The 27,888-nt window shown below is 44.6% G+C and overlaps 1 protein-coding gene across 6 annotated transcripts in view; it reads left to right on the top strand.

Annotated features, from left to right (window-relative positions):
- The window catches only part of STARD13 (StAR related lipid transfer domain containing 13), a 305,130-nt gene extending 292,654 nt beyond the window's left edge, over positions 1-12,476 (top strand). For all 6 annotated transcript variants that reach the window (XM_059378093.1, XM_059378092.1, XM_059378089.1 and 3 more), the window contains 6 exons: positions 2,521-2,731; positions 3,359-3,473; positions 4,312-4,533; positions 5,572-5,789; positions 8,870-9,046; positions 9,951-12,476. In XM_059378093.1, coding sequence (XP_059234076.1) covers positions 2,521-2,731; positions 3,359-3,473; positions 4,312-4,533; positions 5,572-5,789; positions 8,870-9,046; positions 9,951-10,068 — 1,061 coding nt within the window. In that variant the 3' untranslated portion in view covers positions 10,069-12,476. The remainder of the gene's footprint in view (positions 1-2,520; positions 2,732-3,358; positions 3,474-4,311; positions 4,534-5,571; positions 5,790-8,869; positions 9,047-9,950) is intronic.
- Positions 12,477-27,888: the final 15,412 nt, after the last annotated feature.

Genomic DNA, 27,888 nt, shown 5'->3' with positions numbered 1-27,888 from the left:
AGACTGGAAATTGAGTTTTTCACGGATAGACTCTCGAGTCAAAGAGAGCAACTGTTCTTCCTCCCCTTCTCCAGAGCAGTTCTAATTTTAGCTATGGTACTTCTTGGACTTTCATCAAATGATTAGAATTTGGATGGATAATGAAAATAGTTGAAACCCACTGGTCTCCAGGAGGGAGAAGGACAGAGTGACTACTCAGAGACTACTCTGTAGTCTTAAAGTTTGGTGACTGGGAGAATATTGAAAAGAAAAGGGGAAGGAAAGCTGGTGTGAGGGCAGGGAGAAGAGAGGTGGTCCAAATCAACTGGATGTTGCCATTATCAACACACAGATATGTAGATCTAGAATAGTCTCCTGAGAGCTGAGAATGAGGCAGGAACTATAGGAGTGTCAAGTGTGACGAAAGTCCACGAGGCTAAGACCCCAAATGAATGGTGAATGTAGGGATTAATAGTTGACCTTCACAATCATTTTCAGTAGAAAATAATCGAAGGTTATTTCTGACGGATAAAGGAATAAGTGAGTAGAGAGAAATTTGAAACAACATGTAGCCATGACAAGATGACTCTTAAAGAAGGTTGGCCATCTAAAGTTGAATAAGGTACACACTAGACATCTTAGCTAAAGTTGCCTATTTAAAAGCAGTTCAATGGCTCAACTGAATTTCTAACACTTCAGTGACAAGCTTGAAATCGCTAATGGTATCTCCTATTTCAGCACAAGTAAGCAAGAAAGAACAAGGTTCTGCTATAATTTGAACAAAATTGTTCTTTTCTACTAAACCCAGGTGTATCTTGTGCCACGCACTGGATGTGGTGGGGGTAGAGATGGATTCTAAAACATTGAATGTAGTCATCGCGGCACCTCAGTGGCTCAGTGGGTTAAAGCCTCTGCCTTTGACTCAGGTCATGATCCCAGGGTCCTGGGATCGAGCCCTTCATTGGGCTTTCTGCTCAGCAGGGAGCCGCCTGCTCCCCGCTCTCTCTCTGCCTGCCTCTCTGTCTGCTTGTGATCTCTGTCTGTCAAATAAATAAATGAAATCTTTAAAAACAAAAACCAACCAAACAAAAAAAAAACATTAAATGTAGTTAGGCTTTTCCAGAAATGTGGATTTGCTGGCTGACAGGGGCCAGGAGTGGGCCTGGCCCTGGAACGTCTGATGGCGGGGAGGAGCAGGACCCAGACAGGTCATAGCACAGCCTCTCTGGAGCAGCAGACTTAGGATGTCTTTATCATGCACTCCTACCAGTAGTAAATATCTGAGCATGTATACTTACTTCTTTCTCGTAACAGAAATATACTGTGATATACCGTGATATACTGTGCATGTTATAAAACATACCCAATCTGTATTTTTAAAGCATGAGAGAAAACATAAACTGATACTTTTTCTCACAAGTCGAGGATGGCCACAGGCACATTCCCCTACCCCTTCAGCCTGCTGCAGAGACCTGCTCTAGAACATGGCATTTTAAGAAAGACAGTGTAACTAAAATGAGCTCCTGACCATGTCTTTCGGAATGAGAAGAAGAAGGGCAGTGAATCAGACCTAAAAGACCAGTAATCAGCCCAGGCGGGGGCAGCACAATGCAGTGCCTAGCAACCATTTGCTGTGATTTTCCCTGTCAGTTCCCCGCATATGTTTGGGGCCAGTTCCCTTCTAAGACAGCCTGACCAACACCCACCGCCACCACCCGACAAGGACCACCCTGAAGGGGAATGGCCTGACAAGGCCAGACTCTCTCCAAAACCTTAGTGAGCCTGGTTCTTCTTCCCCAAGGACAACCTCAATTTCCATTCTCCCCAAGATTATGAAATGCATGACATTGGGTCACCACACGAAGCCAATAGCGCACCTCCTCACACCGAGTCCTGGGTGACCTGTCGGAAAAAGAAAGATGTGTCCAGCTGACCCTCAAGGAGCTGACCCACTGGGATTCCAGAGGGCCAACCAGCTCAATCCCACCACTCACGGTTAATTGTACCAAACTGGCATCGAGGCCTGGCTATGCCACTAGGGGTGGAGAAAGGTGATACTGCCATCCCCAACCCAGTGGCATCCAGAAACACCCCCACAGAGCCCCGGGCATCCCGAAAGGTGCTTCCCAAGTGTCTGGTAGGAGGGTGGACATGAGGGAAGCCAGGCTGACAGTGCCCCAGCCTATTGCTAAGTTCAGCCAGAGTAGAAAACCAGTTTGAAAACAACTGAGCAGTTGGTCTGCTAGAGACGGCGAAAGGCCAGGACGGGGGCGTTCCCTGCCAAATCATATCTCTTTGTCAAGGCGGGGGTGTTCAGAGTTGGATGGCCGGGGTTCCAGTCCCAGCTCTGCCTCTCACCAGCTGAGTGTCCTGAGACATGACTGACTTCTTTGTGCCATTAGTGGCCGTCGCCATGGTTGTGGACGATGGTCACGTCCCTGAGTGCGTCTTCACACGGGGAAGGTGGCGTTTACTCACTGTCTCCCTGCTGGCTGGTTCTGCGGCTGTCCTGCTCATGACCTGGCACCCACTTTTCCACAGATGTCCCCAAGGAGCAGCGGCTGCAGGCGGCCCAGGCTGCCATCCTGCTGCTGGCCGACGAGAGCAGGGAGGTCTTGCAGACGCTGCTGTGTTTTCTCAATGACGTGGTCAACTTGGTGGAAGAGAACCAGATGACCCCCATGAACCTGGCTGTGTGTCTGGCCCCCTCCCTCTTCCATCTGAATTTACTGAAGAAGGAAAGCTCCCCCAGGTGGGTTTTTCTCATCAACACCTAAACCAGGTATTTCCCATAGTTGAACACCTAAACCAGGTATTTCCCATAGTTGATTTAAAAAAAAAAAAAAAATCTTGTGTTGTATTTCAGCTTGGAAAATTGTCAGCATTTAGTTAGTTATAATCAGAAAATATTTCGAGGTGACCGAATTCACCTGCTAGATATAAATCCAAGTAGTCCCGAAGGATGCCCGTTGCGATCCAGAAGGCCCAAGGAATTGTGTTGCAGTCTGTGTGTAGTGTGTGAGGGGGAAGGAGGAAAAAGTACGAGAAGTCCTATTTACAGACTTAGTAAGACTTAAGGCTCTGGCCCAACGGTCTACAGCGATGTGGTTTCAAACTCGGGGGAGAAACTAGATGAATTTCTCCCCCAGCAGTTATTCCTGCCCTTGTATTTTTCCCAAGGTTTTTCATTATGAACCATCAGACCCTTAGGCTGACTCAAAGTATCGAGGCCGTGTGGTCACTGTTTTTATTTGGAAATGAGAAAGTCTGGGATCTGGATCAGCACCCGGGCGGGAAGCGAAAACAAAAGGGATGGGCTCGGTGTTGTGAAAAGCTCTCGAGTTTGGGATCTGCTTACAATTCTGCCTTTCAATTACAGAGTCATACAGAAGAAATATGCCACTGGGAAGCCAGATCAAAAGGACCTCAGTGAGAACCTGGCGGCCGCGCAGGGCCTGGCCCACATGATCACAGAATGCGACAGACTGTTTGAGGTGAGTGCAAGGTTCCAGCACCCTTCCTCCGAGCTCTTTGAGCCAGATAAGACGCTAGGAGGAGTGGTGGCTGCATGTGCGGTGCAGAGGTGTTTGCTCCTGATTTTACAATGACAGTAGTACAATACACCCTGCAGCTCTGGTCTTTGCCTCCAGGAAATGTGACTGACAATGCTGGTTAGACACCTAGGGTTACCGCGATGATGGTTTTCAAGAAAACAGTCACAATTCCCTTCTGTTGCCAGGTAAAAGGCCAGCCAGCCAACTCCGCCGCGTGTGTTAACTTGGACTTGATTAGGTCCAACATCTGCGTGTGCGTGACATTGAGCAATCCCTGTTCACTAAGAATCCATGACAGCTCATGAGTTTAGCCGCAGATATGTTCAAGAAGTAACTCAGCTAGACTTCTGGCACACTTTTTGTGGTAAAATTGGCATTTGTAAATGGGGAAAGTGTGCTAAAAAGGTAAAGCTATTTCTAAGTCGTATTTTGATGTTTCCCTTAAGTCTATGTGCTCTTAAGTTTCCTGAGCCCACATTTTGCCAAACTGAATAAAAATGCATTGAAGGTAAAATAAAAGAAAGACGAAAAGACTGAAGGGGAAGTCATTCTGTGTTGTGAATAACAACTGGAGTCTCAGAAACGTTTTTGTTTCTCCTGACTTTAGGAAACTCCCCCGCCCCAGCCTTGCCACCGATCTTGGGAAAACATCCTTTGCCCCCTGGCACTAGGCCCATTGCCTATGCTGTGGTTTTTGACGGAATTACTTTGCTTTTTCTGTGAGTCTCAGCCTTTCTTTAGCTCAGTGTGTTGCTCTTTGGTGCATCTGTCCATTCAGGTCCCACATGAGTTGGTAGCCCAGTCCCACAACTCATACATGGAGGCTGAGATCCACGCTCCAACTCTGGAAGACCTGGGGACCCAGATGGAAGAGAGTGGGGCAACTTTCCATACGTACTTGGAACATCTTGTCCAAGGCCTCCAGAAAGAAGCCAAGGAGAAGTTCAAAGGCTGGGTCACGTGTTCCAGCACAGACAACACAGATCTTGCTTTCAAAAAGGTAATCTCAGGGACTGGAAAAAACTACCCCCAGAGACTCCTGTGTAATAAGCAGGGATTTGTTTTCCTTTAAAAATGGCCACTCCAGGGTGCCTGGGTGGCTCAGTGGGTTAAAGCCTCTGCCTTCGGCTCAGGTCATGATCCCAAGGTCCTGGGATTGAGCCCCGCATAGGGCTTTCTGCTCAGCAGGGAGCCTGCTTCCTCCTCTCTCTCTCTCTCTCTCTCTCTCTCTGCCTGCCTCTCTGCCTACCTGTGAGCTGTGTCTGTCAAATAAATAAATAAAATCTTAAAAAAAAAAAAAACAACAACAACAAAAAAAAAAAAAAAAACGGCCACTCCAGGGGCACCCGGGTGGCTCAGTCAGTTAAGTGTCTGACTCTTGATGTTGGCTCAGGTCATGATCTCTGGGTCGTGAGATCAAGCCCCGAATCAGACTCTGTGCTGGGTGTAGAGCCTGCTTAGGATTCTCTCTCTCCCTCTGCCACTCACCTCCCCACCAACCTCTAAAAATATATTAATTAATTAATTAATTAATTAATTAATTAAAAATGGCCACTCTGTCCGTGGGGCTTGGCACACACAAGAGCAAGTCAAAGACCCACTTGGAGACTGGCAAGCAGCCCCTTTGCACATAATCTGCATGTAGACTCTGAAGCTGGCTGCTGGCTGCCAGTCTGATCCTTGTCCCTTACCTGTGTGATGTTAGCCAAGTCGCATGCCTCTCTCTACCTGGTTGCTCATTTGCATAGTAGACATCCTGCTACCACAGTCAGAGGAGGGCTATTTACGAATCAAACAGGTTAGAATCTTTCCCAGCACCCAGTACACCCTGTATGAGTTGGTGATTACTATTTGTCTTCTTCTTATTATTTTTATTCTAAGCCTAAAGATGAGCATCTTAAAATTTTAAACCTGAGGTGTGCAGAATCACTCTTTCAGGTTCCATCACTAGCAATGTTTTCTGAATGTCCAGTGAAGAATGGTAGGTTTGGGTTGGGACTAGTTGTCCTCTTCAGCCTTTGATGGTGTCTTTCCTAAGGTGGGAGACGGGCACCCGCTGAAGCTGTGGAAGGCCGCCGTGGAGGTGGAAGCGCCCCCTTCCGTGGTTTTGAACCGTGTGCTGAGAGAGCGCCACCTGTGGGATGAGGATTTTGTGCAGTGGAAGGTTGTGGAAACCCTGGACAAGCAAACAGAAATCTACCAGTACGTGTTGAACAGCATGGCCCCCCACCCTTCCAGAGACTTCGTAGTTCTCAGGTAAGCCTACCTCTAGGGTTTAAGGTATTTTTCTTTTTTCCAAAAGCAGATGAAGAGCTGCATATTTAAGCTCAGCCTCCCCTGGGAACCCTACGCCGGCGCACATTTCCCTCCATGATACCTGATTTCGCTGTATTTATGTCTGACTTCCTGCTTCCTTCACCCAAGTTATGGCTCTGCCTGGCTCTCTCACGGCCTCTTTCACTATGGAGCATATGGCTTATTAGGCCATAAATATTGCTCGTTTCCTCAGAACAGAGTCCCAAGAAGAGCTGCTACTTGTCCAGTTGCACTTTTTGCCAAATTATGCAAATCAATTCTGACTTGTCTCCTGATTTTTGCCTTCTTCCCGGGGGAAAGCAAGCTTGGGTTTGTGTAACTCTCATGACGGAAGTGTGTGTAACTTCAAAACCCATCTGTATAACTTCGCCTGTTCACAGCCCATCGCCCCATAGGGAAAGCTTGGCACAGCCCTGAAGGTCCAACAACACAGAGAAGGTCAGATGTCCAGTCAGATTTCAGGGCCGGACAAGGCCTGCGAGTGTCCTGTCTACTGTTGAAGCATTGCTTCTGATCAGTTTACGGGATGAGTTCTGGCCCCCTGCCCTCTGGGTTTGGAAGGGGAAGCCCAAGCCATGTTGGGAGGTGTGCACGGGCAGCTGTGCACATGAGCTGGTGAGTCAGCATGGAGTCCAAAAGAACATGGGTTGACTAGACTAAGAAAGCAAATACAATATAATTGAATCGAGGTATTCTTTTTTATTGATAACTGATGGCAAACACTATCTCTTCCCATAGAGTAGTAGTGTCAAAGGAATCACTAGTGAAATTCCCAAATGTATATTTCAAACAGTTTGTTTATGAAAATCGTTTTGATGGCAAACTCCAGGTTACTTTTCACATGGGCCTTTGGAGTTGGTCCCTGGGACCCTGAATTTGAAGGGTCATTTTTCCCTAAATATATGTGTTTGTCTTGGCAACCTGGGGATCCTGGCGGAGAATGTGGGCAGTCTTAAGGATGGCTTATTGCCACAGTTATGCGGACATTCGTCATCTCGTGGAATTTAAACTTCACGTCTTCACTCTTGTAAACAGCAAATCAAATAGTTCTGGGATGGCAGCCATGGGGAGGGAGCCATGCCATAGCATGCCTCTTCCCGCCCCTTGGAGGGCTGAGGGCCAGAATCCATGCATGGAACCTCCCTCCTTCCATCCACTGAACAGCCCCACCAGCCTGTTTCTTATCACAGCCCCGCGGGGAGGCTGTGGGGATATTGGAGTGGATACAAGAGGCCGCTGTCTTGCTCTCTCTCGGGGTTTACATTTTACCAGGGAGGGAGGGTCAATAAATCATAAATAGGATGTTACTCATCCTGTGGGAGGGGATAAGTAAGAAGGGGGATGGTAAGGGGTTACATTTTACATAGAGTGGTTAAGGCAGAAGGCAGACTCCCACAGCATTGATAACTGACCCACAGCTTGAAAGAGAAAGTGGGTGGGTCGTGAGGCTCTGATGCGGAAGAACACAACACTCGAGAAAATTAACCTCGCACCAGACACGGCTCCTGCAACAGGGATGCCTGTGGTTATGGGACCAGAAGATAGGAAGTGGCAGAGCTGAAGTGCTTCCTGTCTTCCCTGTGCCACCCCATCTAGATTAGGAATCCCTTCAGGAATTGCCACTTGTACGTGCGTTATCTCCTTCTCTAAATGCTCAGGAGCTTCTGGTGATAGTTACCGAAGCTTTTTCCATCATATCCCCACATATCTGTACAACTCCCCGTCTTTATTGCTGAACATGTCATCTCGCCTGCAGAGAATGGTCACACCCGATGAGAAGCTGCTGGGCGTTTGTGTCATGCTTGCTTCTTGCCAGGTTTTTATGGGGAACATCCAGTAGCTTGTCTTTCTGATGTGGTAGGACAGGACGGACGAAGTTACAGATGACGTAGCCAAGCCCAGGATAGGGTTTGTGAGGTAAATAACTGGGATTATGATCATGAGATCTATGCCCTGTGATGGAAATGGTCATTACACAGATGCTCTCATGGTCCCTGACTTCCGTCTCTGATTGAATAGCCCCTGTAACAGGGAGCTTACTACTCCTCATAGCACCTGTTTCGTATCTGGAGTGTGCACTTTGTGAGTCAGGTCTTCTGCCTCCTGAGCTGACACGTGTCATCCCATCTCTCCCTGCTGGGGTCATATCGACCGTGCTTTTCTCATCCTGCTTGGGAGCCCCTCAGGTATTTGAAAACAATGAGCAGTCCACATGTGTCTAGTTTACTTCAGGCGAAGCGCCACCGGCTCATTTTTTTCTTTAAGACTGAGTTGAGCAGGGGCGCCTGGGTGGCTCAGAGGGTTAAGCCGCTGCCTTCGGCTCGGGTCATGATCTCAGGGTCCTGGGATCGAGTCCCGCATTGGGCTCTCTGCTCAGCAGGGAGCCTGCTTCCTCCTCTCTCTCTCTCTGCCTGCCTCTCTGCCTACTTGTGATCTCTCTCTCTCTGTCAAATAAATAAATAAAATCTTTAAAAAAAAAAAAAAAAAAGACTGAGTTGAGCATTGCCTCCTCCAGGAAGCCTTCTGTGTGTCTCCCCTTCCCTTCCACAGGATTGCCGAGCACCGTATGCATAGCCACATCACTGCACTTTCCTTGGTGTTTTGGAGGTCTCTTTGTATGTCTGTTTTTCTCCCTTGGCTGTGTATCTTTGTGTCCTTTGTGGCTTCTCGTGTGCCCAGTAAATGTTTGCTCCATGAACAGAATGGGCAAGTCCTAATTCTAAAACTGTAAGACCAACCCTTCAGGAATGGCCAGGAACCTCTGCAGACTCAGTTTGGGGTTCCAAAAGCAGATTGGGAAGCTGCAGGACCATCACTGGCCTCTGGGTTAGCAGGCTGAGAGCCTTGCTTTGAACTGCACTGTAAAAATTTTACACACCTTTATGGAAGCCATTAGTTTAATCTAAGTAAGTAGGATAAGGGTTTGAGCCGGAAACTGAAGGTGTAAAACTCAATGCTGTGTCCAGGTTTTTCTTTCTCTCTTAGCCCTAATTTTGATGGGCCGGTTGTTTTTGCTACAGGACCTGGAAGACTGATTTGCCCAAAGGCATGTGTACCCTGGTGTCCCTCTCTGTGGAGCATGAGGAAGCCCAGCTCATGGGTGGCGTACGGGCCGTGGTGATGGATTCTCAGTACTTGATAGAACCGTGTGGCTCCGGCAAATCGAGACTGACCCACATCTGCAGGATAGACCTGAAGTAAGTGTACTCCCCAAGATGGCAGGCACAGCCCGGGAGCCTCAGTTTGAGTGGCAGAGTCGCCAGGGCCCTGTGTATCATCCTGATTTCTTGTTTTACTATACTTGCATGCTTTCGTTGAAGATTACTGATGCCGCCCCCCTCTGTTTCCTTTTCCTCATCTTTTGTAAAACTCTGACATTTCCCTGTAGCCCTCTGCTCTTCTTTCTTTTTTCTTTTTTTCAAGATTTTATTTGGCAGAGAGAGAGCACAAGCAAGAGGAGAGGCAGGCAGAGGGAGAGGGAGAAGCAGGCTCCCCGCTGAGCAGGGAGCCCAAGGCGGGGCTCGATCCCAGGACCCCGGGATCATGACCCGAGCTGAAGGCAGACGCTTAGCTGACTGAGCCACGCAGGTGCCCTGCTCTTCTCTCTTTTCAGAGCTGTTCCCACTTACCTATGTGTGCTTCTCACACAGAGCAAACACACACGCGGTGGCTGCTCGGTCACCGCCAGTCTCCTTCTCTTGTGCTGCTGTCATGCCTGCTCTCCCTTTGTGGTCCCCTCCTGTCGCCCTGCTTGGAGAAGAAGCTAACTGAACTCCAGCCCCGTCAGGGCAGTCATGACACAGAACAAGTTCTGGGTCTGGGTACACAGACACTGAGATTCCCCAGTGATTTCCAGAATTCAGTCTGAGGCTTCTCTGAGGAGATGGTAGCACTGAAAAGACAGACTGAATTCTTGGCCAGAAAGGCCTTTTCCAGGCACTGGATGACAGAATGAGGCTCTCGGGTCCTTGAGGGGTCAGCCTCAAACTGTAGGCAAGCATGCTCGTGAGCAGGGGCACAGGACAGCCCTGTCAACTGTGATAAAGTGCTGAGACTTGGAATACGCCTTTCCCACTTCCTTTCTGATTTTTGTCCCCACAGAGGTCACTCCCCAGAGTGGTACAATAAAGGCTTCGGACATCTGTGCGCAGCGGAAGTTGCCAGGATTAGAAACTCTTTTCAGCCCCTCATTGCTGAGGGTCCAGAAACTAAAATCTGAGTTTTCCCCAGTGTGACATCAACCTCAGGGAAGAGGAAGTGAACGGAAACACTTTTGGGAGAGAGTGTGCTCGTGAGAAAGCAAGAGAGAGAGAGAGAGACTGAGTGACTTGGCTAGTGCTTAAAAATAGAAACACTGAGAAATCGGAATGTTGAAGATGCAAGAATTTCTGAGAACTTTCCTAGCCTTCCTGGAGATGGCTACATCCCTACTAATATAATATTTTTAAAAATCAGAACATTTATCTATGTTACTTAAAATTAAATGGATTATTCCTTGTGCATTGCCTAATTTGCTATTTAAAGGCTTCTAAGAAGCATATTCTTAACTATAAATAAATGTATGTATAGCATATGTACATATGTGTGTATATCTCTATCTTTACTGTATATATGTACAATACCAATTTTATATATAATTGCGTCTTTTGAAAAGGAACGTGTCTGACTCAGTGAGTCCCTTACTCACTTACGTGGTTCTTTCCAAGTTGCTCTGGGCCCATCTCCCCACTGTCCTGTAAGCGGAGCAGAATCTGCTGCTAACACCGAGGTGTGAAAATGTGTAGTCTGTCAGTCTGCCCTGATGTTTAACCAAAGATTAGCTAACCAAAGGAAAACAACATTCAAAGGTTCTTCTGTGTTGTCAGTTTGTTTGTGTTAATCAAAAACAGAGCATGGAGTGTTGAATAAACCCAGGAAAAGAATACTTATTCCTCTTAAAAGCACAGAGGTGGGGAAGAAGTTGGGACCAAAGGTAGGGCTGGGTGACCAGTTGTCCGTGAACCCAGCCAGCTGCAATTTCAGGAAAATGTCAAATGCCCACGGGCTACTGGAGTCAGTGCAAGCGACTGAAAGAAACTTTATTTCCCTGCTGCTTAGAGCCAAATAACGTAGCCTTTGCATATTCATAGCCAAAGGGGGCCTCTGTGTTTGACCAAGTTTTCATAGATACATTTTATCCTGTTCCTAAATGTCATTGTATATGACCAGTGGCCTGTTTGGTCACAGTTAATTGGCATTTTCTTATCGATGTATTGCACTGAATTGAACTCTGGACACCAGGCAAGGGGAGGCAATGGTCATTCGAGAGTCCTGGACCGTTGCAGTTTCAGGGAATTCTTATTTTGCTACATGTGATGCGCTTACAACGTAATTCATTCACATCTTGCAGTTTGAAAGACAGGGTTTTTAAACTAACGGGAAGACCAAAACTATGCTCTGCAATTAGTCTTCAAAAATATAAACAGGTTTCTTAATTTCGCATTTCTTCATTAGCCAGTCAAGCTGACCTAGGTGTTTGACCTTATTTATTATTGTACAGACTAAGCTGATGGACTCTCCTTAACCAACTGCTGATGGATTTAAGTTGTGGGGTCTTTTTTTTTTTTTTATTGTAATTCAACAACTGTAGAAAGGAAGATAAGTTATTATGTTTGGTTTCAGGGAGAGACTTCAGTAATCCGTGAGAGATTGGTATCAGAATTTAGCAACTGGTGTGGGAGGAAAAAAATAAATGAGTGTTTTCCCCTTTTCTGTATTGTATGCATTTATGTTATTATGTAATTTTTTTTCCTATCAGCAATGTGCAATTCTTTTATTGAAAGAAATAAAAATGCTATATATGAGTTCTGTATGATATAAGGAAAATCATGCTATTTGAATTATGACCCAGAAGTTTTTCATTTACTTGCCTACGCAAGAAAGTGCCAGCCAACCCATAATTTTCCATTTGGACAGTGCTCTGTAAGCAAAACAAATTCACTTCTGCCGTGGCTCTTAAATTTAACCATATAGGCTGGATTACTTTCTTATGCAAAGATAAGATTAATGAGGTTTAGCCTATGTTAACACGGTCCAGAGATGGATTCCTAGGTATTTGGAAAATATGATAGACATACAAGGATGAATCATGCTCTGTCACTGAGTTGAGCATACACAAGAATCACCTGGAGATCTGGTTCAAATGTAGACTCTGATTCGGGCAGTCTGGAGTAAGAGTCTCCATTTCTAACAAATCTCGGGGATGCTCGTGTTGCTGGCCCGAAGACCACACACTCTGGGAAGCAAAACAATACCAAAAGCAACTGTGATTGTATTTCTGACTCCTCCTCTCTTCAAATTATCCAACTGACTTTTCTCTTTTTACACACATACTAATCACTGCTGCATAACACAGTGTGTCTAAAAAAAAGGAATAAGGAAAAAGGAGGGAAAAGATGCATCAAGCTTGTTTGTCAAATACCACAGTGTTGTATTCATTGTTATCTTGCCAATGGAAATAAAATATGATATTGCATTTAAATATTATATTTATACCTCATGTATATTTTTACCTCAATTGTTGGTATCAATCATCAATTGTAAGTAAATAATTGCTAAGGCAAATAAATTTATATACATTAAATATTTCCTATTTTCTATAAAATATATGTTGATTTTCATGCTTCCTCCTGTAAGTGGAAAACCTGTATTCAGTATCTCTCCCAAATATGAGGATGTTGTTACCAACCTTCACTAACAGTCTGAATGCCTTGATGTGTTGTCTAAGGCATTAAAGTGATGGGAAGGGCTTCTTTTTTTACATTTCGTTGTTCTTAGCCGGAAGTTATAAAAACGCATTAATGGTATTTTTACCAAAGGTTCAGTAAACTCTAGCTACATTTCATTATCATTGAGTAGACAAGAAATTGAAGCATGATGTGACTTCTGGCTGGACCGCTAGACCGCAAAGGGTAGCCACATCTGACTCCAAGCCTCTTGCCTTCATTCTATTTGTTCTCTGCCTTACTTCTAAAAGATAACAAAAGTAGCACAAATTAAGTAAGCAGGAGCTCCCTAGAATTCCCAGCTACAGGTTGCAAAAACCACAGCAACCCAAAAGACCATATGCCCCCACAAAAATGTTCCAAACTCTACTCTTTACATGTCTCCCTCAAGCCCTCCCCCTTTACTTGAAAGTTTAGCCTTTGAGAGGCAAAGGAGGAATTTCAATTGCCCCCCTTTGTTCTTCCATGTGAAAAAAGAGAACATGGTGGTCATTCTAGCAGCCACCAGCTACAGAAGTCCTGAGACCCTAGATCATATGAATTCAAACTTGATTGCAAGTAGACTTGAAATTCTTAGGTATGACATTGTACTACTTGTGTCTTTTGCTATTTGGCTGCAGAAACACTGGTTATATGTCTTCTTCTTCTTCTTCTTCTTCTTCTTCTTCTTCTTCTTCTTCTTCATCTTCTCTAACGTAGAGGGATAAAATAATGTGGAGGGATAAAATAGCAAAGGAGAGTGTCACACACCAACACAAAAGCAAAATCAGTGGGGGCCGACTGCACAAGGAATTAAGAAATAAACACTTGAAGGTACAACACTGTAATATCATAAAGCCATGAAGTTTTAGCAACTGGCAGCATATGATGTTGAACATGCCTTAGGCAGACAACATCCTTTGTAGATTGAATGTTGACTTCCATTCTAGAAACCCCACCCAACAGGCTAGGCAGATGCCTCCCAACCCACATCCTCCTTGCGCACAGATGAGGCTCAAAATCCCAAGTAATGCTTTCCTTTGAAGCAAAACTTCCTGTATTGTTTGTTCATGCAGAGCACGGTCACCAAACACCACGTTGGGGGTGGGACACTGGACAGACAGAGGTATGGATACAAAGAAGATGGTGTGGGGCAGAAATAGTAAGAAGCAGCAGCGCCTTCTTGCCACCAGTTAGCAAGTACTGCTCCCAGCAAAAATATAGGGCTAGGTTCCTATGAGCCTCTGCTCACATTTTTGTCAACCAATCAATATATGACCTTGTTCTGTGTCCATTTCTGTTTAAATATGCCTTACTTAATACAAGTTTTTTTTTTACAACTAATTATTTATCCACAATATCTCTTTATAGTAGAACAACAGTCAAGAAAGGCCTGGGGCGCCTGGGTGGCTCAGAGGGTTAAGCCTCTGCCTTCGGCTCAGGTCATGATTTCAGGGTCCTGGGATCAAGCCCCGCATCAGGCTCTCTGCTCAGCGGTGAGCCTGATTCTCCCCTCTCTCTCTGCCTGCCTCTCTGCCTACTTGTGATCTCTGTCTGTCAAATAAATAAAATCTTTAAAAAAAAGAAAGAAAGAAAGAAAGCTTTTCTGGGCCCTGAGTAATGTGACTATAAATCTTTTTGGCTTTCAGCCTCACCATAATGCCTTTTTTTTAATACCCCTTTTCTATGGGCCGTCATCTCATGAATCCACAAATTTAGCTGTTTTCCATCTTTTTCACAGCTTCGTCATGCATCATCTGTATTACTTTCCAGAGTAGCCTCACGTACAGATCAATGCATTCCCCCTTCATTTTTCTAGATGTACCACACTGCTGATTCATTAAAATTGAACTCACAGCCAACAGCACTAAAACTCATGGCTAAACAAAGCTTATCTAACATACGTATTTCATCCATAAGAGTATTCCAAAGAATACTAGACAGCACTCAACACTATACCTGAGGGCCATTTGAAACAGCAAAATCACTGATAAAAAGCACAAAATGGAAAACGAAAATGTGGTATTAAATGCATCATGAATAGGATCCTTCTTTACGGTCTGAGGTCTGAAGCAGGAAGGCAGAGGTCACATTTGCTTGATCTCAGCTGAGAATGTACATGAACATCAGGGACTCCTGTTTTGTGCCATTCTGCCCATATCCAAGAATGACCTGGAAAGAATAGTAAGTATTGACCTGGGGATTACAAATAAGTTTTAGAAAGTCGGCAAGTTCACAAATACAGAATCTGCAAGTAATGAGGAGGAATACATATATACAATACCCAGTAGTAAGTTACTGTGGGACCTATGAAGCCCAGAGGGGGTGGTGAGCCCCCAGGGACTTGGGGAGAATGACTGAGAGACCAGCAGAGGGGAAACCTACAATGTGATGGTAAGAGATGGGCTTGAGCATCAGGTGGTGATTCGGTGTGGCTAAAGCAGAGTGTCAAAGGGTACAGAGGATGGGAGTGAGTGGGGCAGGAGATGAAGCTGGATGGCCACAAGCCAGGCATTTTTAAGTTGCAGCAGGGGTTTGGGACATTATCTATTGAGCCAAAAAGTAGAGAAGTGAATTCACCTTTGTTTTGATGGCAAAGACTCAGAATGGGCTAAAAGAGAATTGGCGTATCCCTATATGCAGAAGCAAGGGTATGACGACACCCACATCTTTGCCTTTTCCTCTCCCCTTTGGTTTTTACAGAGATAGAAATAAATAAAGTGATGGATACCACCGGCCTTCCTGAGCTGATACTACCCCGTCATAACTTGCCTTTCCTTTCATTCTGGGACATGTGGCTTCCCCCTCTTTCCTATTACATGTGTGGTTATCGATGTAAATTTAGTATTCATCTGACAACTTCAGAGAAGACACTTTCAAACCAGAATGCCCAGACACAGGGAGCTCCAGATCCGCCTAGGTGCTGTATGACCTGAAGATGTCGAGAACTGGTATAAGGAGCTTACTGTGCATGGTGAGTCCTTTAGCTGAAACAGGGAGAAAGCAGAGGAGGAGCTGGTTTCAGATGGGAGCAGGGCCAGAAGGGAACCATGCTGGAAAGGGCGGTCAGCTGGGCTCTGATCACATAGAGCTTGCAATGGCTGGAAACCATCTAGGTGGAGGTCCCCAGCAGCCAGCTAGACACTCAAGGTCTGAAACTCAAGCTAAAGTTGTGTTCCCTTAAGTCTCTTCTGTTTTGTCATTCCTGCCTCTTCGGACTATACACTTCATGGCCCAGTGATATGGATCACTGTTTCACAGCTCTGTGACTTTGCATTGACCTTCTCTCTATCTTGTTGGTCATGTGGTAGCCTATTTATTCCTCAAAGCCCTATTCGGGCATGGACTTTCCTCACCATCCCTCTCAAATCCACCTGCTTCTTTCCATATTTCTCTTATTGCATGAATCACATTGCAGTTCATTATTTAGTAATAAATCTAACTCTACCACTAGGTGAGAAACTCTTGAGGGCAAGAACCATGTCTTGCCTCCCTTTGAAACTCCAGATCTTAGACTTTCTGCTACATCAAGTCACAAATATTGTTAGAATGAAGTGGGCATATAAAACCTCGACATCAAGATGACAGAAGCCATAGACTTGGAAATCATAACCCAGGGAGAGTGTGTAAAGTTTTCCAAAGCTGATGAAATAACTTACATTTTATGCTTTGACTACTTCACCTCTCTAAGAAAACAAAGATCAGAGAATTCACTGGTTCCCCAAGAAGTTAAATGTGGCTGTTTTGAAATTAGCAAATTCTAACCACCTGCTTACAGCAAATAAGTTTGATTAGTTCATTCATTCAATAAACAGGTACAGAGCACTCATTATGTGCCAGATACTGACTAGGCTTTAAGTAAATGAAAGAGTGAATAAAATCCGTGAACAAAAAACACAAAAATCCCTGTCCTTGTGGTGTTTACTGTCCAGTGGGAAAAATATCCAAGAAACAAGATAAGTAATTGGCCAGGTAAACTCTACAGAGAAAAATAAAAACAGAGGTTGAAGATAGATTAGGTAGTCGGGAAAAACCCTACTGATGGAGGGCTGGGTGGCCAACTGCTCCAGCTGATACCCTGGCCATTTTTCTCTCCAGTTCCACTAGAGTTTCTTAAGTACAGTGATGGGAATGATGAATTAATTAATCAATTTGCAGAGAACTATTTCCTGTGATAAAAAAGAAGTACAGCAACACCAGAGAAACGAATCCCCCAAGAATGACACTTGCTCATCCATAATGATTGTGTCTTCCAAGCCGGTCAGAAAGCAGGGCGAGCAGGGACACCCAGACCTCAGCAATTTGCATGTCCCTGATGGTAACGTTCTCTTCTTATGCCTAAATGATCAAGTGCCCTGCTGTTCTGGCTTCCAGATATTAGCATGTCTCAAAGGTCCCCTGGTACTTCAGGGGGTTCCAGAACCCAGGTCTCCAGTGTGTTCTTCATTTCGATGGCCTCATCACACCCCACACACTAGCCATCCCTGCTGACAATGACGTCATCAGCTCTCTGTTGGGCTCCACACATTCCCTTTCTGCTCTTATCACATTGACCTATGCAGATCCTCATAGGTGGGGGGGAGACCCAGTTTTCCACTTGATACCTCTGTAGGAAGCTGCCCCCAGTTCCTCTGTAAATTCTCACAGCACACCTGGATGACACCAGGATGTCACCTGCAGTAAGGCTCAACCAGTATATTAGGGAGAAGTTCAAAACATGGGATAATTAAAGCTGCACCTGAAAGTGGTTCATCTTCTAGCCTACTGACCCAAGCCTGACCTTAGAGACCACAACTCTCCAGCCTACTGGGCTTCACCCTCGCCGGCTGAGCCTCTGCTCTGGCACAAGTGAACATATTCACCAGCCAGGAAGGGCTTTCCCGAGCCCAAGCCCACCTCTCTCTAAGACCCTTGCCCCGGACTCTTCCTAACATGGTGAGCTAGTACTGAGTGCTGAAAGCACTGAGTACCCGTTCGCCTCACCGAAGATCCAGTTCCATCTATTCCTCATAGGGCAGGACTCAACTTTCTGGGCTCCAGACAATAATCACACATTAGAAGTCCACTGATTCACTGTCCTCAATCTGGGTTATCTGAGAAGAAACACCACCCTGTTGACTCCGATGGGCATGGCGGAAGAGCCAGCCAGCCCTGTAATGGGGCTTCAAGGCCTTCCCTCTCCTGTGCCCGCCCTCACTTCCAGGCTCTAGTGCCACCTTGCTGCTGCAGCTGGCCTTCAGCACCCCCTTTGCATCTGTCATCCTCCCTGCTGCAAAGCTGATTGAGGACATTTTAATATGAATGAGTTTCCAGACAGAGCTCCTCCACCATAGATTTGCATAATTAAACCTTTTACATCTTTATTGGGAATCAGAGGGCACATAGATTTCAGACATCAGCAGGTTGGTGTGAGCTCTTTTTTGAAGTCTGGAAGAGCCTGAAACTACACTGCCATATAAAATGAAGCCTAAGCCTGATAGTCCGCCTGGTCTTGTGGTCCAAGGGATGGGCAGGAGCATTGTTGACCGGGATGGGAAGGAGCGTTGCTCTCCTGCATGGTCTCTACTTCTCTGGGAAGCTGAGGCACTGCACCTTTCTTGGACCTTGGGGGTTGGTGGTCTGGGGCTTGCCTTGAATTCAGAAGGGCTCTTCTTGGCAGCCCCCTCCCACCTGACCCTTCCCAACCACCTTATCCCTCTCCCCTTACACCACTTAAAAGCGATCTAAACCTGATTCTTACTCTCTGAAAATCCCCAGTGCTTTTGGTTTCTAAGTTCCTCGGACATTTTCTGAAGAACTCTCAAAAGATGGTCCAGGGTGTCCATGTTGTCTAAAATTCAATGCACAGCCTGGTCAGGAACTTTGTGCCCAAGGGGGACCCAAGGGAATGGCCATATCTCATGTTAGATGGTCAGCCAAGGGGAAGAGCCCTTCCCTGGGCTGGTGGGACAACAGGAGGTTGGACATGCTGCACACTATAAGAGTTGATGACATCAAGTAATGACGTGCCCAAGTGGGGAGTACTGCTAAAAAAAATAAGTCAGACAGCTGGATTGGGGAGTATTCCTTGGTTTTCCTTCAGTTTCTCGGTTGCTCCTCCTCTTACGGGGAAAATAAAAAGGAAACAGGCATGACTGTTAACTCTCTTTCAGCCCCAGATAGAGCATGCTGCCTTCCATGGAGATGTGCAACTCAAAGAATTTTGGAAAAATCAAACTACCCAGTCATCTGAAACTAACTATGCTCTCTGGAGGACGGCCACTAGGGATGACCCGATCCATCCCTCGGATCTGCTGGAACCGCCCTCTGCACACCAAGCAAAAGGAACACATTCCAGAGCAGTGCCTCTATTCTAGAAACCGTGTGAAACAAGAATGTTCAACTCCAAAGCAACTTGCAAGGGGCAAAGGATAGCAAATTTCTTCTTAGCTTTCCATCAGCCTGCAATGGGTCCAATATAAAACCAACAGTATTTGCACAAAGCAGCAACACTATCAACGGGCTCAACGGAAACATCAAACCAGAGACACGGCATTTCAAGAAAACCCGACAGCGATCTGCCTGCATGGCTCACTTGGCAGGAGCCTGTGAGTCTGTCCTTATCTTCCCCAGAAAGCCCCACAGGCATATTTAACAAAGCCCCACTCCCCCACAGTCCTGCTGAGTAGATGACCCTCAGGGTTCCGATAAGCGTACTCTTTCACATTAAATGAAGGGATTTTAAACTATTGTACACACTGCAACAACTGTCGCCTCAGGGAGCTGAAGAAGAATGAGAAGGGCAGTTTTTCCCTGAGAAGACAATGGAGGAATACTTTGTGAGTTCTGTTCAAGGATTTGGGAGTTCAAGAACAAACCGCTCCTCTTGTTCCCACATTCCAGTGTCAAGATGTTATGCAGAGATTGGAGACAGGGCGTTCAAGGTGACCTTGTGAGTGGTACTGATCTAGAAGAAGACCTCCCCGCGGCAGTTAAGTCTCAGGACAGGGCTAAGGCCAGCAGAGGGATCCAAGGCTGGAGAGTACTCGTTGCCCTACTCGACTAAAAGAAAACCCCACCGAGTGGCAAGCAGGCACGGCAGTTCACGAGAACATTCTCCAAGTGGAGAATAACACTTGTGAAGCCTAACAGGAGGGCATTACTCGCAAACTGGAACTTCAGACCTCAAAGTATAAACAGTGGGGGAACTTTCAGATCCCCAGAACACTGTGTGGTCTTTCTCTCCCTGCCTCCGATCATCACCGCCCACGCATGGCATCAAACCCCGGGCCCAGGAAGACGTGAGAGGCCCGCAACAACTGTGCGCCCTGAGGTCTGCCAAGGAAACATCATACACATTCACATGTATGTACAGATGGACGTGGAATTTACAGATTGATCCTCGCAACAATACGATATTTCTACTTCTTAAAATCAATCAATATCAACAGATACGATATTTCTACTTCTTAAAAAGATCAAGTTGAAGCACGGAAAGGCCAAGTGACTTTCCTGACATCACCGAACGAGGACTGGATTTCAAATCCAGGCCATCTGATCTTTGCCTGACCGCGTCCCTTAATGAGAAGGAGGGTTCCTCTGCAACAGGGATGATGAAGTCAGGACGCTCGGCTGGTGTAGAGATGGAATCACTCATAGCAAGCAGCGGCCTGTGTCAAGCAAGGGCAGTGAGCTATGACCAGCACTGGCCGAAGATGCATTCAAACTGATAACCAGCAGAAACAAGAGGTCTGCAAAGGCCCAAGACTGAGTAAACCCCTTTAAACCCCCCTCTTTTTTTTTTTTTTTCCAGCAGACTGTTGACTCCTCAGACACTGACTGGTCAAAGCCTGACCACTTCAAAAAGGCAGCTGCTGCCGAAGCTTCTGCCCAGTGGATCTCAGAACAGAACCAAGATCCTTCACAGCCTGAATGTCAGAAGCAGGCAATGCAGAGAGCTGACCCAGACCAGACAGGGTCTTACCTCAATGGGGTTTGGGCTGACTTCGCATTTGTTTCCTTAACTACCTACTCCTTTCTCTGGCTTGTCGTGTGTGTGACTTGGAAGAAGTCAAGTTAGACACACAGTAAAATGCGGCTGAGTTTAGAATCCTGAACCTACTTTATCACTACGTTCACCTTGCTTTATGACTGAGTAGAGCTGACATTGTGGAAAGACACAGCCCTGCATGTGCACCTTTGTAGCACGCTCGCGACAGCTGGCCAGGGTGGGAGCAGGCCAAACGGGTTTTCTGAGGAACAGCACTTTGAATATAACTGCAAATAATCTCCATAGTGAAGAAGACAGAAAGACGGAAAGACGGCAAGGCTGCACACCCAACTCTCCAGAGAACCAGGTTTTAACAAGGCCAGGGCACATACTAGGGTGGACGGGGGAGGGGGACGGGAGGAGACAGAGTCCCTTCCTTCTCCAGCCAGTCAATGTCTGCCCAGCCCTTTGTGGTCCTGGCTGGTGGAGGGCAGATTCTGCTGCGATTCCTCGAGGTCCACCACCTTGTTTGGATGTGCATGGTGCCAGCATTGTCAGGCAGTTCACATCCCGTGTACCCTCTTTTCTGAATATCCAGCTGGGCAGGGAAGCTCAGCCCAACACACAAATGGGACATGCCTGGACATGCCAGGTAAAGATTCCGATTCCGAGACAAAGGAGAGTCCTTGTCCTTTACTACCGATCTTGAACATTCTCAGAGCCACTAATAAAGATGGCTTTGGAGTCCCTTCTGCCATCGTTCCTCAGCACACAGAGCCTCCAGAGCCTGGTCGGAGGGATCGGTAAGAGATGATGGGGATTTCAGTGTTCCTGGGGTCCTCGCAGATAATAATATCTATTTCCTAGGCAAAAGGCAAAATAACCAAGAGCAGATTCGACGTATATGCATAATCCCAAGACTCATGGCAGGGAGTCTGAAACCCAGAATGTACTGAGATTTTCAAAATGTGTAGAGGGCAGTAAAAAAAGAAAAAATAATAATAAAATAAAGACTTTCAAAAGGCAGATGTTGTGCAAGAGAGAAAAGGAAGGGCTTGGTCTCTGCTTGATATCAGTGGTGCAATGTCAATACAAGACAAAGGAAAGCAACTCGATTCCTTCCTTAGAGCGTCCTCATCTTTCCAACCATAAACCTCTCCCTCCTAAAAAATGTAGAACAAAATTTGGTGATGAGAGCGGTTTTAAAATTTGTCCGCAAATTATTTGATACTCTTCCCTTCAAGACATAGAGCTTAATTCTCCTCTCCTGGCACATGGTCTGTATTTAGAGACCTGCTTCTCACAAATGGACAATGGCAGAAATTACAGAAGAAGTGCAAGGATAGGTTATTATTTCTCTCGGACAGACACCTCGCCGCGGAATTCCTATGCCATCCGGTACATTATTTATCTAACTTTTAAGGGAAATGCCAACTATTTTCCAAAAGCGGCCACACTGTTTTACCCTGCCCACAACAAAGCGCGAGGCTGCCAGTTTCTCCTCAAGCTCATCAATCATTCTGATTGTCCATCTTTTGGATGAGAGCCTGCTTCATGGGTATGATGTCACTTGGCTTTAAGTGTCGTTCACTGTTTTCAACTTCAAGCAAAAATAGAATTGCCAAGTGATCAGAAGAAATGATAGAATCCAATTAACTCAAGTTCTGGTTTGATTTTTGTAATCACTCTGCTGCTGTTGATTATTTCAAACCCACAGTTTAAATAATCCCAGGGATAATGCCCAAAACGAGGTAGAACAATTCCAAGTTCTAACTCGCTCTTGCTCTTGAAGAAGGTGGGACAGAGAGCGTATTTCTATACTTTCTCCCTAGACCCCAATCTGCAATGCCCTTGGGCTGTGCCTTCTGCTTTACCTGTGCTCTTTTCTTTTTCAGATTCCAGCCTGTGAGTGAGGAATAGAAATGTGTACAATGAACACATCTTCAAGGGCCCTCATTGTCCCTAGGAAGAGAACAGGAGAAAAGAAAGTCAAATGCATTCTTTCCTAGCTGGAGACACTGGCCAGTACTGGGGCAATGGGGAGGGTCTGTACTGGCGTACTGGGGAGATGGGGATGGTCTCTACTGGGGAAACCCTCAAACTTGGGCATGAAAGGGGGTAAGCCTTTGCAAGGCATAACTGAGGGTGTGGGTTGGGGGGGGGGGATCAAGCAGAAAAGAATAATCACCTTAAAATGATATAAAAACAGCTCCCAGTTCCAAGGGACCAGAAGCTGATTCCATGAAACCAGAAGGAATGTTCTGCCCAGGTGTGCATTTGTCGGTGGTGGAACTACAAGAAAGAAAGTCTCAGAGGTGAATACCGGGGAGGCCCATCGAGGTATGCCTAGGAACATAGAATCTGGGCAGTGGGCTTCCAGTGTGTTTCTCTCCCTGGGAAGACGGAGGCCATGAGCATCCCATTGCCCTGTTTCCCTCAGTTCTACTCTGTGTTCACTGGCCGGCCTCTGAGGAGGAGTTTGCTCCCACGCCAGGGAGGCGCTTAGGGAGATATGTGCCTGTGGGGGTTGGAAGCTGGTTTTAGTCCTCAGAGCAGAGCAGCGCATGTAGACGCAGGGAGGAGGGATTGTGAAAAATGAGAGTGGAAAAAGCTTCACAGGGGCTTCCAGTCATGGAGAAGGGAGTGCTGTCCCTGCTCCTCAACACCTAGGGCCTCCTTGAGCCATCAAGCAAACACCCTCCATGTCACCAGGCAATGCCTTAGTGAGTCATAAGAGTTTTAAAGAAGTACATTGCCAGGGACACCCTGGTGGCTCTGTGGGTGGAGCGTCTTGCTCAGGACATGATCTTGGGGTCCTAGGATTGAGTCCAGCCTTGAACTCTGCTCAGTGGGGAGTCTGCTTCTCCCTCTCCCTGTGCCTGCCACTCCTGCTTGTGCTAGCTCTCTCTGTCTCTCTTTCTCTCTCTCTCAAATAAATAAATAACATCTTTAAAAAAAAAAAAAGAATTACTATTTCCAATCATGAGAGACATTTGCATGGTGAGACATTCTCAAAAACAAGAACTCATCACTTCAGATAGAGTCCTCAAGAGTGGCCATCTGGGGGCTGCAAAGGGCTTCCCGAGTCCCCTTCATAGCCACAGCCTCGAAATCCAGCTGTTTTCAAAGAACTGGTGCTCAGGGCCCTGCTAGGCAAATCGAAACTGTGGTAGCCATTCCTTTTTTTTTTTTTTTTAAAGATCTATTTATTTTTTTGATAGAGAGAGATCACAAGTAGGGAGAGAGGCAGGCAGAGAGAGAGGGGGAAGCAGGCTCCCCGCTGAGCAGAGAGCCCGATGCGGGGCTCCATCCCAGGACCCTGGGATCATGATCTGAGCCAAAGGCAGAGGCTTTAACCCACTGAGCCACTCAGGTGCCCAGTAGCCATTCCTCTTACTAGTATTTGGACCTCCCTGAAATTTCGATCAAGTACGGCAACATGCAAAGTAGCAAAACTCACCAGGACGTCTCTTGTCCTTACCATTTCACATGGCCGTTCTCCCAAATATGACTTTCCCGTAACTGTCCGTCTCTACAGGAACAGAACAATTCTTAGTGGCATGTTAAGTGCAGTTTCTGAGAAACCTGGAATTTCCTAAAGCCTGTTTTGTTTTTTGGAGGACAAGCTATGAAAGGTTTGTTCAGATATTCCAATTTAAACGTCTACCTAAGCATGAGTACCAAAGTAATGCCATGAATTGTTTTCTCCTTCTAACACACACACACACACACACACACACACACACACACAACCCCAAACAAAAAAACAAACAAAAAACAAAGAAACCAACCAAACAAAACAAAACAAAAAAAACAAAAAAATTCCTCTCAGGAGGCTCCGTAGCAACACTAGAGTCAGGCAAATGGGGGCTTTGAGAGGAGTTTGCAGGAGAGCATTTGTAGGAGGTAAGAGCACAGCACTCCCTAGGAAGAGAAAAGAATGAGTCTTTTGGGCTGGATCTTTCCTACCTACTGAGCCTTGAGAGCACCACATTTCCGCTCAGATCCGTATCAAGGGTCATTGAAAAGGGACACTGGCTATAAAGGTTAGTTAACAGTGGGTTTAAACTGACTATGTGATCCATGAATAAGGAGAGCTGGTAGGTCTTCAAAGGGATCCTAAGTCAAAAGTGAAGGAAACCAGGCCAATGATGGCCCTGGAAAAGAAGGAATAAGCCAACGAGAAGGAGAAAATCAGGGGAAAGAGCGCGGGACTGCAGTTGAGGAAGACTAGGCAAGTCAGTTACTCCCCCCTGAAGCCACTCCTTATTTCCCAAATGAGAAGCTGGCCTAGAAGATTGGCTCTCACAGTTTTGCAGGCTTTTCCAGAGTCAAGAATTATTATGCAAAGCCTTTTACGGGCATGGATTCCTGCTCCTCTTCCTAAGGCACTCTAACTCCAGGATTTGAGAGAAATGGAGCTATTCAGAAATTCACTTGTATAGATTTCTATTTTTTGTTTAATTAAAATATTTAAAATATGGAGCTGGTACACCAATTGGCAGCTACGTGAAACTGTCAAGTGTGGCTAAACGGTTGCGCCATGTTCTGTCTTTTTATGGGCACAAACACCAACTGACAAATGGAGTGATGAAGAAACAGAGTGTCTGTTTATTTAATAGGCTGGCAAGATGAAAAGAACGCTCCCCAGTGTGCCAAGTGCGGCATAATTGCTAACAGAATAGTAGCCACAGGAACAATAAGGTAGAAAAGTCAGGTCTTGTGAAAAAGTGACTGGAAGCTTGCCTATTGGTAGCCCAGCAGTCTTTTACTTGTTTTTATTCCACAAAGTGAACATAAATAAGGATCATGCTGGCTTTTTAAATAGTTCGGGTCCCTCCTTCCTTTTCTCTTTTCTCTCTCCTCCCTCCTTCCTCCCCAAACCACACTAATTGTTATGTGTTAACAAGCTAGCGTTGCAAACAAATACACACATTCACGAACATATACTTAGAAATGACATACTCTGGTCATTGCTTATTAGTATTATTTACAGAAATGCAGCGTTAATACATTTCTGCAGCTAGATTTTCTCACACGATAATTCTTCATAGAAATCTTAACCAAGTCAGCTGATTTTGCTACAATGCCTTCTTTTTAATGGCTGCATGATGTTTAACGACCTTTAAAATCTTTTTATTTTAAAGATTTATTCAGCCATTCCTCCGCTTATGAGGGTGCACGTTGTTTCAGGATATTAACTGTATGAATAATGCTGTAATAAACGTGATACATCTATTCTTATAAAATCATATTATTGCAGTAATGTATTTTTATTTCTTTGGAATAGTTTCCCAGGAATGAGACTGGTGGATCGAAGTGTATGTGAATTTTTGTTTTTAGAAGATAGTGCCATACTGCAGTTAAAAAGGACTGCGACAATTCATATTTCATTTGCAAAGTAGAATAGAACCTTTTCCTCTGAAGAGAATAAGGGTGTTGTCATTCTATTGTATTTGTTAATTACATGCTTATAAAGGGCTATTGCATTGTTACTTGAATTTGCATTTCTTTGTTTACAGATGACTTTAAATATCTATATTTTATGGCCATTATGCCATATTGGGGTAAATGCCGATTGGGGTTAATGATCATGGGGTAAATTATTGGAGTAAATTATCCATTTCATACCTATTTTTATTTTCTCTTGCCCATTAGTGAGGACTCTTGGTATTTTAAAGATATTGACTGTGTATCTGTTGTCTGTGATGCAAATGTATTTTTACCTCTGTAATTCCTCAGTGACCCTGTTTAAATCTTCTGTTGCTGTTGGTTTCTTGTCTTGGGTGAGAATGGTCTCTGCAAATCCTAAATTGTATGTAAAGGATCTTAGATTTTCTCATATTATATAGATAATTCACTTATCTACTCATCAATTATCTTTGTAACTAATTCTTTAGTTTGGAGTCTTCAGTTTTCTGGAATTTATTTATATAAATGCTGAAAGAAAATGTACATTTCTATTTTCTTCTAGACAGATAGCCAATTGAGTCTGCACCTTCCTTCTCGCACTGATTTTGAAATGTCAACTTCACGATTTAGATTAAAATAGCATGTATTTTGGAGTCTAGATTTCCATTATTTATTTATTTATTTATTTATTTATTTATTTATTTTAAAGAACAATTCCTATTTATTTAATTATAGTGGCTACATACTATATTATAAGATCCGAACTCACTAGTTTTTGTTTTATACATTTTATTCTTGGGCTTCCCCCTCACAAATAAGCTTTAGGAACATTTTGTATTATTTTTAAGTGATATAATTCTAATTGAAATTGTAACATGTATCATTATTGATGTATGTATAAATATTATATATACATGTATATAGTGAATTTGGGGAGAGCTAACATTTTAATTATCTTCAGTTTATACATCTAAGAACTCAGTATATATGTAGGAACTTAGTATGATTTTCCATTTGTCTGAGTCTTGTTTTTAGGATTTTATACTTTTCTTCACATAGTATTGCTTGGCATTTTATTGTAACCACAAATTAAATTTTCCCATTTTCACATTTAGGTGATTTGTGATATTTATTGTTATATATATTTTTCTATCTCTCTATCTTATCAATTCAAGTGCTTTTTTCTTAAGTCTCTTGGGTTTTCCAGGAATATAATATTATTGACAAGAAGAGAAAGTTTTATCCTTTCTTTTCTAACATTGATGCAAATTATTTTACTGTCTTTTCTTACTGCATTTGTTAGAACCTCTAAGACAATGTTGAATAATAATGACAAAAGCAAGCAGTCTTATCTAGTCCCTGATCATAACTAAAGTGCTCTTAATGTTTTGCTAGTTAGGATAATGTTTACTAATGTTTTGTAGTCTCTATCATACTTACAAAGTTTCCTCACGTACATATATTCTTAAACTTACTATTAAGGATAGCTGCTGAATGTTTATCAAAATGGCTTTTCAGCATATATTAGCAGGTTCACTTTTTCCTCAACTTTAATACGTTGATGTAATGAATTACATTGCTTGATCTCCTGATACTTACACAACTTTGTATTCTTGTAATACACTCTACTTGGCCATAGTTTCTTAGTCTGTTGACACATTGTTGGATTATTGTAGCTACTATCACATTTAAAACTACTAGGTAGTTTGAGTCCAATACGACATCAATCTTTTTGTAGTATCTTTATCAGGTTACAGTAACAGGATTTCTTTCAGAAAGACAATGACGATTTGTTCTCAGCTATAGTCTTAATATACATCAGAAATGCTTGCCCTTTACAGTTAGTGTTCAGCTATGAAATCATCAAATTCTGTTAGCCTCTTCAATAATACATTTTTAATCACTTTTATCATTC

This window comes from Mustela nigripes, chromosome 15 (genome assembly GCF_022355385.1).
Source record: "Mustela nigripes isolate SB6536 chromosome 15, MUSNIG.SB6536, whole genome shotgun sequence".
In the NCBI taxonomy this organism is placed as follows: Eukaryota; Metazoa; Chordata; class Mammalia; order Carnivora; family Mustelidae; genus Mustela; species Mustela nigripes.
This window is presented reverse-complemented; position numbering and strand designations above follow the sequence as displayed.